The 12,526-nt window shown below is 39.3% G+C and overlaps 1 protein-coding gene across 3 annotated transcripts in view; it reads left to right on the top strand.

Annotated features, from left to right (window-relative positions):
- The window catches only part of DAAM2 (dishevelled associated activator of morphogenesis 2), a 209,273-nt gene that overhangs the window by 129,132 nt on the left and 67,615 nt on the right, over positions 1-12,526 (top strand). For all 3 annotated transcript variants that reach the window (XM_071428219.1, XM_071428227.1, XM_071428211.1), the window contains 2 exons: positions 2,471-2,545; positions 8,780-8,874. In XM_071428219.1, the coding sequence (XP_071284320.1) occupies positions 2,471-2,545; positions 8,780-8,874 (170 nt within the window). The remainder of the gene's footprint in view (positions 1-2,470; positions 2,546-8,779; positions 8,875-12,526) is intronic.

Genomic DNA, 12,526 nt, shown 5'->3' with positions numbered 1-12,526 from the left:
GGAAGAGAAAGGATGAGTTCAGGCATTCCTTAATTTATGTGTGTTTCTTTCTTTATTTAGAATTCAGAATGAAGGCAGGAGAAATATAGAGAATACATGTATTGACTGTTCTGACAGTGTTCTTGTCAGGTGTACTCTGCAAACTATTATAGTTGTCACTAGGACTTTTATCATTCTCTGCAGAAAAACATTTCAGAAGGTCACATGAGCACTCGCTGCACTTCAGATGGGTGGCTCAGCCAGGTTCCCTGCAGAATGACCTTACTTCACACTTCTAGATAAGCTCCCTATTTCTGTTCTCTTTGAGGATGATAAGATTATCATATAAAAATAATGCTGGATGGATTTATCTGATGAATGTTTTAATTTACTTTTCCATTGTCAAGGTCATATATTGATTTTTGCAAGGGAGGTTAAGGTCTGCCAAGTGTGAAATTGTTGTCAGGGTTGTGGCTGCCACTAGATATTTTTCTGCACAGAAAAGGGCAGAAAAAGGCAGTCTACCAAAAACATGAGGTGTGGCCATTCTGACTGGCTGTTGGTAGGGACTTGCATATTTCTATAATGCTCTAGACATAAACATTTAACATAGATACGGGTCTGTCTGATTCCTGCTTATTGTGGCCAGGAAAGGGAAGTAAAGAAAATCAGCAGAACTTCTCAATTAATATGAGAAACATCACTTTGTTATTAATTGCACCATGTATTATCATGAGGTGGTACATGGTGTGTGCATAGCGTTTGTTGATATAGTTGGTGTCTCTTATCACTTTGCCAACCTTTTATACTTTTGGTACAGTAATATTCATCTGTATGATGCTTTGTTTAATTCTTCTGCTCTTCTAGCTGTTCAGTTGGGTGCAAGGGATTAATAAAGACTTCTGACCTGACACTGACCTGACCTGTGTCTGCACTGCAGTCCTCCTCTGGATGAGGACAAAGCTGTTTTGTCAGTGTCATGAATGGAGATGTTCCTTCAGTTTGCGTGTTGAAAATCCAGTGAAAGACAGGGGAAGATCCAAATCTCAGTCATGACTTTGTTTTTAATTCAAAATAGGAAGATTTTGAGTTGTGCAGAATTGTTGTTGTGTGTTGGTATGTACCCTGGCAGGAAATTTTCAGGTACCAAGGTGTTTTCTGAATGTGGCTCAAAAACTGTTAGAGCTATTTCTTCTCATCTCTAAACCAAATAATGGAGGAATAGCTGAGGTACTCTGATAGGCCTATGCTTTTTAATTTTGTTGTGTATATCTTCCAGGGTAGCTTTTCTAGTGTGAGTAAGCTTTCATACACAGAAAAGATTGGCAAGATCCACATTCTTCATACACCTTTGGTCATCCTTAGGATGAATCAAGTGGTTCAATCTCTTACCATATGCTAGGAATGTTAGTGTTAGTTACTCTTGGTTTATAATGGGAGATGAGGATCTTGGAAAGCAATCCTCATGTTAACAATGACTTACACCTATGTAGAAATAAATAAATTCATTAGAAGGAAATCTAATTTCCTTTGAGCAGTCAAGGAACAAAAAAGAATTGGTTCCTGAGTCAGTGTCGGTCTTCTTTTAGAAGGTTGATTGAGATTAGCCTACTGAAGATGATTTCAGGTAGATTACATGGGAGGTAAGGAGATAAGGATCAATACTTCTCCTGCTGTAACTGAGGGGATGCTTTTGTGCTCCTTTGGATGTTCTGAGATTTTGCTTGGCTTTACATGATATGGTAGGATTAGGACAGGATTGAAGAGAATATTTCAGTTGGAGGGACTGACAACAACTGCCTGACCAGTTCAGGACTGATCATATTAAAGCAAGTTGTTAAGGACATTGTCCAAATGCTTCTTAAATAATCAACAGTCCTGGGACATCAGCCACCTCTCTAGGGTGCCTTTTCCAGTGTCTGAACAACCTCTTGGTAAAGCAGTGCTTCCTAATGTCCAGGCTGAACCTCTTTTGGTTTATTACATCAAAATGATGCAGTCTTTATCTTCTTTTCAGGTTCCTATTTTTTCCTCCCCACAGCAGTTGTTAAACCTCTTTGTTGGTGAATTCCACCATCACTATAGCAGTAGAGAGACCAAATAATTTATAAGATCTGTCAGTATAAAGATACAAAATGTAAACCTGCTATCTGTAAATGGGCTGTCCTACTTGGAAACACAATATGTTTAAGGGACTGAGGTTTGCTGCTTAGATGCTAACAATAACTGTATCTCCATCAAACTTTATTTTTCTGTGTTCAATAATCTGAGCTGAAAGGGATTCTTTTTATCTGGCATACCATGGTGACAGTGCTGACTTTACACTTTCAGAAATGTTTGTAATAAATGCCACACGTCCATGTGCATTGTACAAGAATACAGGGGAGATAACACAATAAAGAGCAGGGCAATGAAGAATCCCAGATGGTTCTTGAGTGGCTTTCATCCTGTAAAGTCATGTTGTGTAACCTTGCCTAACTTTCTGTTTCAGGAACAAGAAGATCCTAATAAGCTTGCTACCAGCTGGCCCGACTACTACATTGACCGCATCAATTCCATGGCAGCAGTAAGTTACCTCTCCTGCTAAACAGGGAAGATTTCCTACCACAGGGATGTGTTTCTTTAGGAAGAAGTCCTCGAAGGAAAACAATGTTAGCCCAAAGGCATAATGATTTAAAATAGGGCTTCCAAAAGAAGAGTATGAGGATTAAGAAAGAGCCCTGCTCTAGCATTAGAAAGCACTATAAATATTTCCATTTTTTATTTCTACAATACTGAGCACTGAAGGCAACCAAATTAGGGTCTGAAATGAAAATGGAAGAGAATATTTGATGAATCGGCAAAAAGCAACTACTTAAAAACTAGGTGAAGTTATATTTTGTTGTATGGTTTCAAGTTGATTTGTATCCAATCTACAAAATAACACTTGGTTTCTTAGTTTAGTAGAAGAATTAAAGAAAAGGTAGTTGTTTATATAAGATAATATCCAGTAATATAAGAGCACATAATTAAAAGAGCATAAGGCTGTAACACCTTAGAAATAAGATACAAGCCAAGAAGGTATTTGAGGAAAACCTTTTTTATTGTCCCTCTTCAATAGTTGTATACTGTGTCTCTTCCTCCGAAACATCCAGTTAGGCTGGTCACTGCAGAATCAGAGCATCTGTATATAGTGTTCACTGATCTCCTTTGATTTGATAGATTTTACATTTTTAAATTTGATTTTTTTCCTGAACTTGTAGTCAAATTTTTCCTCCAATTACTCGTGTGCAGTGTCTACTCAGCTGTAGTTGATGGTTGTGCAAAAATGATGATAAGAGTTCTGTTCCTAGCATCTTAGGTAGTACACCTTACTTGTTTACCTATGCTTTTATTTTAGATTAATAAAGACTTCTCTTTGCTTTTTGTATTGTTATGAGCTATGAAATCATTTCATAAAACTAATGTCTTAATGGATGCTAAATGTGCAGTAATGATGTACTTCTCATGATAAAATATGTCTTGCCGAGTAAAACAACCGAAGATTTACAAGCTACAAAAAATCACTTTAGAGGATAGAAGAAAAGCTCCTTTCTACTGAGAGTCGTGAATAAACAAAACTATCACCTTCGTGCTGTATTTTCATGAGGCAGAGTAAGGGAATAGAAAGAATATGGACTTATTTTTAGAAAAGACATTGAGCTTTAGTGACTGGCATGACACTCTGCTTTGATTTCCTGACTGAACAAATTTACTCAACTAGGGCCATTAAGGGGAAAAAAAAATTGGTATGAAACCTTGCAGTGTTACTGAGCCAAATACTTCTGGTAGGATTTGATCCAAGGCCTCTTGAATCTACTGAAGTTTTTCCATTGATTTCAGTGACTTTTGGGTTAGTCTTTAAATGATCTTGATGTAAACTTGGAGTGAATATGTATACACCACTGTTGCAAATCTGGAACAGCTCCATGAAATGAGACTATATTTTGGCCTATGTTTCTAATTTTAAACGTGTTTTAAGAGCACCAATAAACACCAGCCCTGGTAATGTTGGTTGCATGCCTGGATGCCAATGCCTGAATGATCGATAACCTTTTATTTGGCTTCAAGACTCGTGATTCACTCTTATGCTCAAGGTGTTGAGAAGACATGCTGGGGTTAAAACGCCTGCTTCTGATTTACCATTTGATTCCTTCATTTTTCAGCAGGTGAAACCAAGTTGACTCGATTTTGCTGAAATTGTATCAGCGGAAAACTGGAGTAATCCAGCTAAGAACCAGCTCCAACACACTTTAAAAGACATGTTCTGTTCATTATTATTTAGACCTCTGAGATTTCTAACTTTCAAACAGTTATTTTTGGGTCCCATATAATTTCAGTTCTAAATTTAGTGGTGGGTTTTTTGAATATTTTTTTAAACTGCTTCCAAGTGGAGTTGACTTTGTAGCTGTGAAAGAAAAACGTGTTTCATGTTGCTTCCTGACAACATGTAGTGTATTTCAGTTTGTCTCTTGGGCAAAATCAGGTATTACAATATTTCAATTGGAAATATTGCAAGAAATACTGGAGTTGAAGTGGTAGAAATAATCACAGAAGTGTTAGTTTAAAATGCCTTAAATCCTGCTTTTAGTGAGATTTTATCTTTGCATCTCCTGTGGATTCTTCACATAAGAATCTTTTCATATTTGTCTTTCACATCCTTTTTTATGTCCTTTTGTTTAATTATGAAGTCCATTTTTAATATATAGCTTGGCAAGTATGTTCCTCCTACTCACTGAATGAGTGGAAATGGCACCTTTTTTGTGCTGATATCATTAGGTATCTTTCTGTGGATTTCAGTGGACCAGGGCTCCTGTGCTCAAGGATCACTTTCTCAGAAGCCCTGCTGTATCTGCCCTTCACAGATTATGTTTGAGAGCAATGTGGTGATTCCTGACATGTTTGACGTTCCCTACTTGTAACCTAAGACCACTCTGTTAGGAAGCACTTTAGGTCACAGATTCCTGATCCAGTTCAAAAAAACGTGCATTTTATGCACGGTTCTCTTCCCACAATTGTTTCTGTTGCTATGACTTCTCAGATTTTTACATATTTTATACCAAATTCTCACAAGAACAAATGTCTAAAACTGTATCTCTTTACTAGTGCGTGATTCACAGCATGTGGAGGCACTGCCCCAGACCCCAGGTAGTCTGACTGGAAGGCAGTAGAACATTGGTACACTGTCTTCTGGACCAGTCATTAAGACAAAGGGACAGCTGCTAATCATGTTTAATTTAGAAAGTGAGGCCTCCAAATTTGTCTAGTGCCCTGATCTCTATGTGCTATAAATGATACTGGGGATAGGGACAGGGTGCCTGCCCACAATAGAAGACTGTTTCCATTATCAATGTCATTGTCATCTGCTGATTCATCAAAACACAGAAGTTTCTTTTCTTAAAAATAGAGCATCTGCCCTGTTATTATAACATGTAAAGAAATGTCCTTGTGCTCCTCCTGCCCTCCTTGCCCCTGACACTACTTGGTAGCACAAATAAACACAGTTCACACTTCCCTGGGGAGGAAAAATTCTGACAGCACTGTGTTGCTTTATGATCTTTGCTGTGGATGCATTTTCACAGAGAGACTTTCAGGTGAGCAGTAGTTGAAAATCCAGCTTTTCTGGAGAGGTGGCTTGGTCAAGATTGTGAGATGGGTCAAGATTAATAAATACAGCTGTAACCAGGACCTTTTCCTTGACTCAGAAAACATTTATTTAACACAGAGCACCTTCACAGGAGGTTAAAAATATATATATATTTCAGCAGAATTTAGCAGGTGGATGATAACTTTCTCCTCTAAATTAGATGACATATGTGTTACTTTAACTTGCATAAAAGTTCAGTTGTTTAAAAATTACATCTATTCATAGTTTATTATTTATATTTTTTTCAAATTAATTTATTCTAATAATAATTTATTCTATTAGTTCAGCCTTAATGTAGTTAGAGATGTGGTGCACCTTGAATTTCAACTGACCATAATGACAAGTCAGAACATCCGGGTTGGTTTTTCACTCTTCATTCGTTTTGTATCTTATCTTTTTCATTTCACACATGTGAGGCTATGAAGTAAAATTAGGTCTGTTATACAGTGTATTGTTGATGATGGTTTATGCCTTTTCTTTCTTTTTTTCTCTCTCTCTTTTCCCCACATGCTGTCATCATGTATTTTCCTTCCTTGTAGTTTTGGAGAATGATTAGCCATTATAATAAGGTGTGGGAAAAATCAGCGTTTTTAAAAAAAAACTAAAATATTTCATTTTAAGTGGAGCCAAAATTTCAAAATGATTTCTTATCCTACCTGAAATTTTATATATAGAATTCCACACAAATGATTGCTTTCACAAATTCTTGGTTTTAACTAGCAAATCAAGTAAATAGATGCTGTACTTTCCGAGGTGATACACTTGATCTGGAAAACTTCAAATATACTAAATATGCTTAGAAAAAAGGGCCCTATGTATACACTATCTTTTAGGCACCAGAAAAGGACCTGGCACTTTTTTGCTTACCCTTCCTAGTATTTTGGTTAACTGATGGTAACTGTCTGCCTCCTGAGCCCAGCAGATGTTAGTCCTCGAGTGCAGTTTGTTCTTCAGGAAAGCAATTCATCAGTCAACCACGTGAATGAAATCCAAACTCAAATAATGACAGTTTCCTCCCTTCTGTCTCCCAGGCACAGTTATGTTTTTTATAACTCTTGCTGAGAAAGCCATTTCACAATGCAAACCCAGTTTCTTTAGTGAGGACATGAGGATTTGAATTCCTGGCCATTCACAAGAGTGAGAAATGAAGGGCTCTTGGCTGCCTGCAGCTTTAGAAAAGGGGTTTTCCATAATCACCCTCTGTTGTAAAGGCAGGATTATTTGTATTTGTTTCATTTGGAAATGGGCCTCTTTCACTCTGAATGAAGTACTGTTGAGTGCCTTCCTACCATCCATTTGCTTTCCCCCCAAAATGGCTCAGAGGAGAAATTAAGCCATTGGAGGAACGGGAACTTTTCAAAGGAGCATTTACGGGCCAAAGGAAAGATGACCAGATGGGCTGTCACCCAAGAAAATACAAATCAAGCCCCAAATCACACCCGAGGACTTTGCCATCCATAATGCTTGTTCAGGATTTCTGTTTATTTTTCGAAGAGGGAGATCATATATGGCTTGGCTTAAGAATTTCAATTTATGTTTCTGGCTGTCGGGGGATGCTGGCAAAAGATAAAACATTATCAGCTCATTTTCCATCAGTAGCGCTCTGTCATTCCATTAGGGCAGGAAATAGCTTGCTCTGTGACTGAGTGAATTTGACTTTAGCATGGCTCAGAGAGAGGAGCCCTAGAGTTAAACACATCTCCCCATGCCAGCTGTTCAGCATAAGACAGCAATGGCGTGCAGCCAAGTGACCACCCTCAGGATCCGACACGTGCTGGCATCACGTGCCTTGCAAAACCAGTGGGAGCCCTTCCAGGGGAAGTGAGGTGTTGGGATGGTGGCAAGGATGGAGAAGGTTAAAGGAGGTTCTGGTGAGACAAAGGTTTTCTTTGGTGCTTGCTAAACAGTAAAATAAAGACTGAAATATTTTGCTGTGGTGAGCCATAATTGTAGCGACTCATATTCCACCACAGAGAGGTACGATATCAGATCCCTGATAGATGATACTCGCTTAATTGGGTTATTCATTTGAGAAGAGGTTCAGAGCTGCTTTCCAGATACCACTGAGTGATATCCACAAGAAGTCCTGCCAAAAAGAGAGTCATTTATCCTCTCCTTTTACAGCTTGACTGACTAAGAAGACATAGCTATAGGCTAAGAATTTCCAGCATTAAGTCTTGACTTTTTCAAAAGACACACGTGGGACTTGTGAGCCTGAGTGATATATGCAAAGGGCATTGCAGAGTCTTGCTTCACATGACAAGGTTGCAGTGGTGCTGAGTGTAGATCTGGAACCCTAATTTTCCACTGATATACTGCTTTTTTAAGGGCTTTGTCTGACTTTGAGAACCATAATTTTTTGTGTGTATTCTACTCATTGTCTCTCAGCTTAATTTACACTCTCCCACAGCAACTTCAGTTCCAGTTGACTGCAAGCTCTAGTGTTTGCAAGCTGCATATGGGGGGGAGATCTAAGCTCTGTGTGTTTCAGTTTACTTGTTAAAAAAAAGAGGGATGGATATTCTTATGATGCTCTAGCTTTTTGCAGTAAATGTTCCTAATTAATAAGGGCAAAGTGTATAGGGAACACCAGTATCTTAAAACAGGTGATATACTTTGCACAGGGAGGAAAGGTCAAACTTGTATGTACAGAAAATGTAACTCAGGGTACTTGCAGGCTTTCTAGTCACTTGAAGATTTTATGCTTTGAAACCTGACACATAAGTCTGGTTTGGGGTTTTTTCCCCTCCACCCCAAATCCCTTCAGTCATGTCACTCTAATAAAAGATATTGCCTCTCCCTACAAACTTTGCCTCACATATCCATAGATCAACAGCAGATTGCTGTTCCAAATTAGATACAGTTTTCTGCGGGCATGCTGGCAACTGTGATTTTTGGGGGGGTAATCTGAGAACCCTAGTTTAGGCAGTGTGGCAAAGTGATATGCTGCTGCCAGTCCACATGAACAGCCTCATCTGGATTCAGTTTTGTAGCTGAGGCACTGCTTTCCTAGTGAGAGGTCAGCAGGCACCTCTGCATGTGTTGACGGGATAATTGTTTTTCATAATTCCTGGACTGTCTCTTAGCTTCCACGCAGCTCAGGCTTTCCTAATTGCCACCTTCTTTTGTGACCAGATGCAGACTCTGTATGCTTTCGATGAAGAAGAAACAGAAATGAAAAATAAAATAGTTGAAGACTTGAAGACAGCTCTGCGGACGCAGCCTATGAGGTAATGCTGTTTGCCTTTCATCGCGATTCGCTGCCTCCACATGGTCACATGTGACACCGACAGCAGTGGCAAGGACAGAAACCTCATTGTCCCACCTCACACAAGCCTCTCTGAGGTTTCAGACAATCCTCAGAGAGCCCTACAGTCCCTGGTCTGGGCCTGCTTAGCTGGCAGGCTAGCTAATTTCACACTAATGCTGAAACATGTAGTTTCAGGGAAATAAAAGACAAAGTCTACTGTGAAAAATCTGTGGCAGATATTTGCAAACACAGGTAATGACTATGCAGATCAGATTTTAGTCTTCACAGCCCCCTGCACATCTCATGTAATTTGATTCACTTTGGGCTAAGTCTCAGCCTCTACTCTGAACTTTGAATTTAAGCTTCCCCTTATCTTTAGTAATGTGAACTGTTTAGTACAAAGCAGCTAATCCATCTGACATCACCTGGTTTGGCATTCTTCCCATTCATTCTGTGTTGTAACCGTGGTACAGAAAAATGTAAAGAGACTTTATTGTGTACTGTCTTTGAAGGTTATGTCATCTTTCTTTTTCTGGGAACAAAGCTCTGAACAATAGCAAACTAACTAGCATAGAAACCTTCTCAGTTTAACACTTGGAAGAGCAGGGAGAAACAATAACTTTAGTTGATATGATTTCAGGAAACACTCAATCAAAAAAAGTTCTGAATGATTTTTATATTGGCCAAATACTTTTGTACCCACACCATGCTGAAGTCATAGTTTCAGAGAACTTCAGTAATGCCTAACCAAATACAGTTCTCTTTTGGGGAGGGGATCCTACCCAAGCAAATGAAATAAATAAATAAAAGCAACCCAGAAAATAATCTCAAAGAATTTTCATTGCAGTTACTTTGACTTGAAGTGAAGATTTTTTGGGACTTCTTGCAGAGCTATGTGCTGATTGTGCTTCTCCCTTTCATAATCTTTAAAAAATTGACTGCATGCAGCTTCTCTGGTTTTTACCTCCTGTTTATTTCCTGTTCTGATGGGCTTTAAAAGAGCACAAAATCATATTCTGGTGCTCTTTAAGCATAAAGATTTATCAGGAATTGGTAATTTTACATGTAGGTAGAGTGAATGCTTTTAACGTGGAAGCAGAGAAGTGGTAGCCTATACTGAGACCTAAGTCAAGAGTGACTGTTTGATGCTGTCTATCACTGTCCTAAAACAGAGAACACAGTAAAACACAGCTGGACTCTATGTTAAAATGGAAGCTGAGGCAACTGTCGAACTCCCAACTCTCTCCAGGCTTTTAAACCAAAGTCCTGTGCAGCTGGAACTTGATATAGCAAAACTGTTACATTAAGGTGGAGCTGGTTTGATGATTGCTCTGTGAAGGTGACAGCTTTCATTGAATGTAGTCACAGCAGCAAGGCCTCTTTGCTTTGTCCAGCTGAAACACTTTGGTGGCCACTATTGGTTGTTCTGCTGGGTCATTTTGAATAGACAGCCCAAACTCCTTGTTGAGGACAAAGCAATAGAGAAGAAAGAGCAATGAGCATTTGAGCAGATTCTTTTGCTCAAAGCCTTGCAAGATTTTTCTTCTCCAACCTGTATTGCATCTGCTGGATCCCCTTGACAGCAGCCTGTTGCTTCATCTGTTTGTAATAACCCTGACAAGCACAAGCATCAGTAGAAGCATCTATAGGCTGCCCTATAAAGTCTTCTCAATTGCTGGCGATGGTTGTGGGGCTTTAAAAAAAAAAAACAGTTAAGCCAAGCCAAATTTTGAGTTAAGTCCTGTGTCTCAACTAATTTCCAGCGACTCAATTCATTAGCTGCCAAATGGGCTGCATGCCAGTGCCTGATCAAAAAGCCAATTTCTTCTTGATGGAAAGGTTGCAGTAGAGAGGCCCTCAGCTCCATCAAATCCCTCTCATAAGCAGTATGATACCTCAGCCTTCAAAATACTAGTCTTTCTAGTTTAATTTGGATATCAAATCCTGTTTTCTTTGCCACTTCTATTCATCAGGCCTCTGAAGAAAATAGAGACTTAAATTCACACAGGATGAACTGTCTGGAATCCCTTTGTGATAGCAGGTTACAGAGGGGCTCTGATGGCTTAGCAATAGGCTCCTCTGCTTGAATTCTCTGATCCAGAGGGATCAAAAGAAGAAAAATACATGCATTTGGCTCTTTGTTTTATTTTACTGTAAACTGTGTCTCTTCTAGTAGATAATGCAGAGTAATTTCTAAGCTCTGTCTCTATTCCAACCCACCAGTTCTAACAGTTAAAAATAAAGCAGACCTATCCAAACTCAAGTTCCTATCCTCTTTGTAGAAAATGGGATAGGAGTATTCCTGGGGCAGTCTGTGGTCCCCTTTGAGCAAGTGCACCTTGTTTGGTATCTAGAAGCTGCCCAAAAATAATAAAGCCAGGTTATGTCCTGATGGGTTATGTCCTATCCCAGCCACAGAGAACAGAAATGCTACATCTGCATCTTGTAAAGAAACACATTTTCTCACAGGTTTGTAAAAACTCAGAACTATAAACAATTGTGATGACAAACTGTTGGACAGAAGCAGTGGGAGAAGAGCTTTTCATTTGGTATTTTAGTGCCCCAAAATGGAAGTTCAGAAGTGCAGCAAAAGCAAAAACTTAAAAGGGACTGGGAAAAAAATTGCTTTTTGGAGTCCTTGAAAAATACCTTCTTTAGTCTGAGCCATCACTCATTCCTTTTACTGTCTGCATTTCTCCTTTTGTTTTATTCAGATTTACCTCCTGCTATGTTTTGTTTGATGTCGCAATATTGCATCCAGGTGCATAATGAAGAAGATCATTTATGCAACTAGCAAGCAAAATCCATGATGCTGAATTTTTCAGCAGTTCAGTAGTTATCAGGATTATGTGTGCCCCCTGGTTCAAAAACTAATGCTGCAGGGAAGTGTAGCCTTGCCTGTTAACAGGGTGGGAACATCCTGCTCTCTGCACACCCACAGCATATGATCTTTTTGTCTTTCTTGAGCTGGATCAAGTCTTAGAGGGAAGCTGTACCCCCAACACTTGGAATCCATCAGTGGGTCAGTTCCTCTTTGGCCACCACATCTGTATTTGGATGAAAGGTTTATTATTAGAGCTAGCTAACTCATTCTGATCAGCACTCTCTAAAACTTGAAAGGCAAAGAGGTGCCCTGCCTTTTAAAGTGTGCTAAACTGGTCAAGTGAGAGTCTGAGGTGAGGTTAGACTTTAATTTGCTTGTTTAGCACCTATTAAAACACACTCTGCTTTATTTGCATTTCAGTATTTGAATGTGTTAGCCAGAATGCATTGGCGTATATGTTTAACTTTACACCTCCCAGTCTAGAACAAGACCTTACTTTGCAGCACAGAGGCTGGGTAGGACAGGAGTTAGTTACACATGTGCTGTGTACTGTGTGCAAGAAGGTTCTTGACTTGTATAAGTTGCCTTTGCTTTTGCACATACACACAGATACCTGCATAGAGGCAGACAGATGCACCAACACAAACAGTGTGAGGATTGTGGCTCTCAGGCTGTTGGCTAAACTCCCACTTCTTTTTCTACCTTCTACAGACATATACTCACACACCTCCCCACACCAAGCAAATCCTCATACTGAGTGTGTCTGTTGGGCCAGGAACTGCTTTTGCCATTTTTTTGCCTCCCCCAG

The sequence above is a fragment of the Agelaius tricolor genome, unplaced genomic scaffold (assembly GCF_023055355.1).
Source record: "Agelaius tricolor isolate 1412-34295 unplaced genomic scaffold, bAgeTri1.0.p SCAF_1, whole genome shotgun sequence".
Classification (NCBI taxonomy): Eukaryota; Metazoa; Chordata; class Aves; order Passeriformes; family Icteridae; genus Agelaius; species Agelaius tricolor.
The sequence above is the reverse complement of the archived record's forward strand: the minus strand, read 5'-3'. Positions and strand labels throughout refer to the sequence as shown.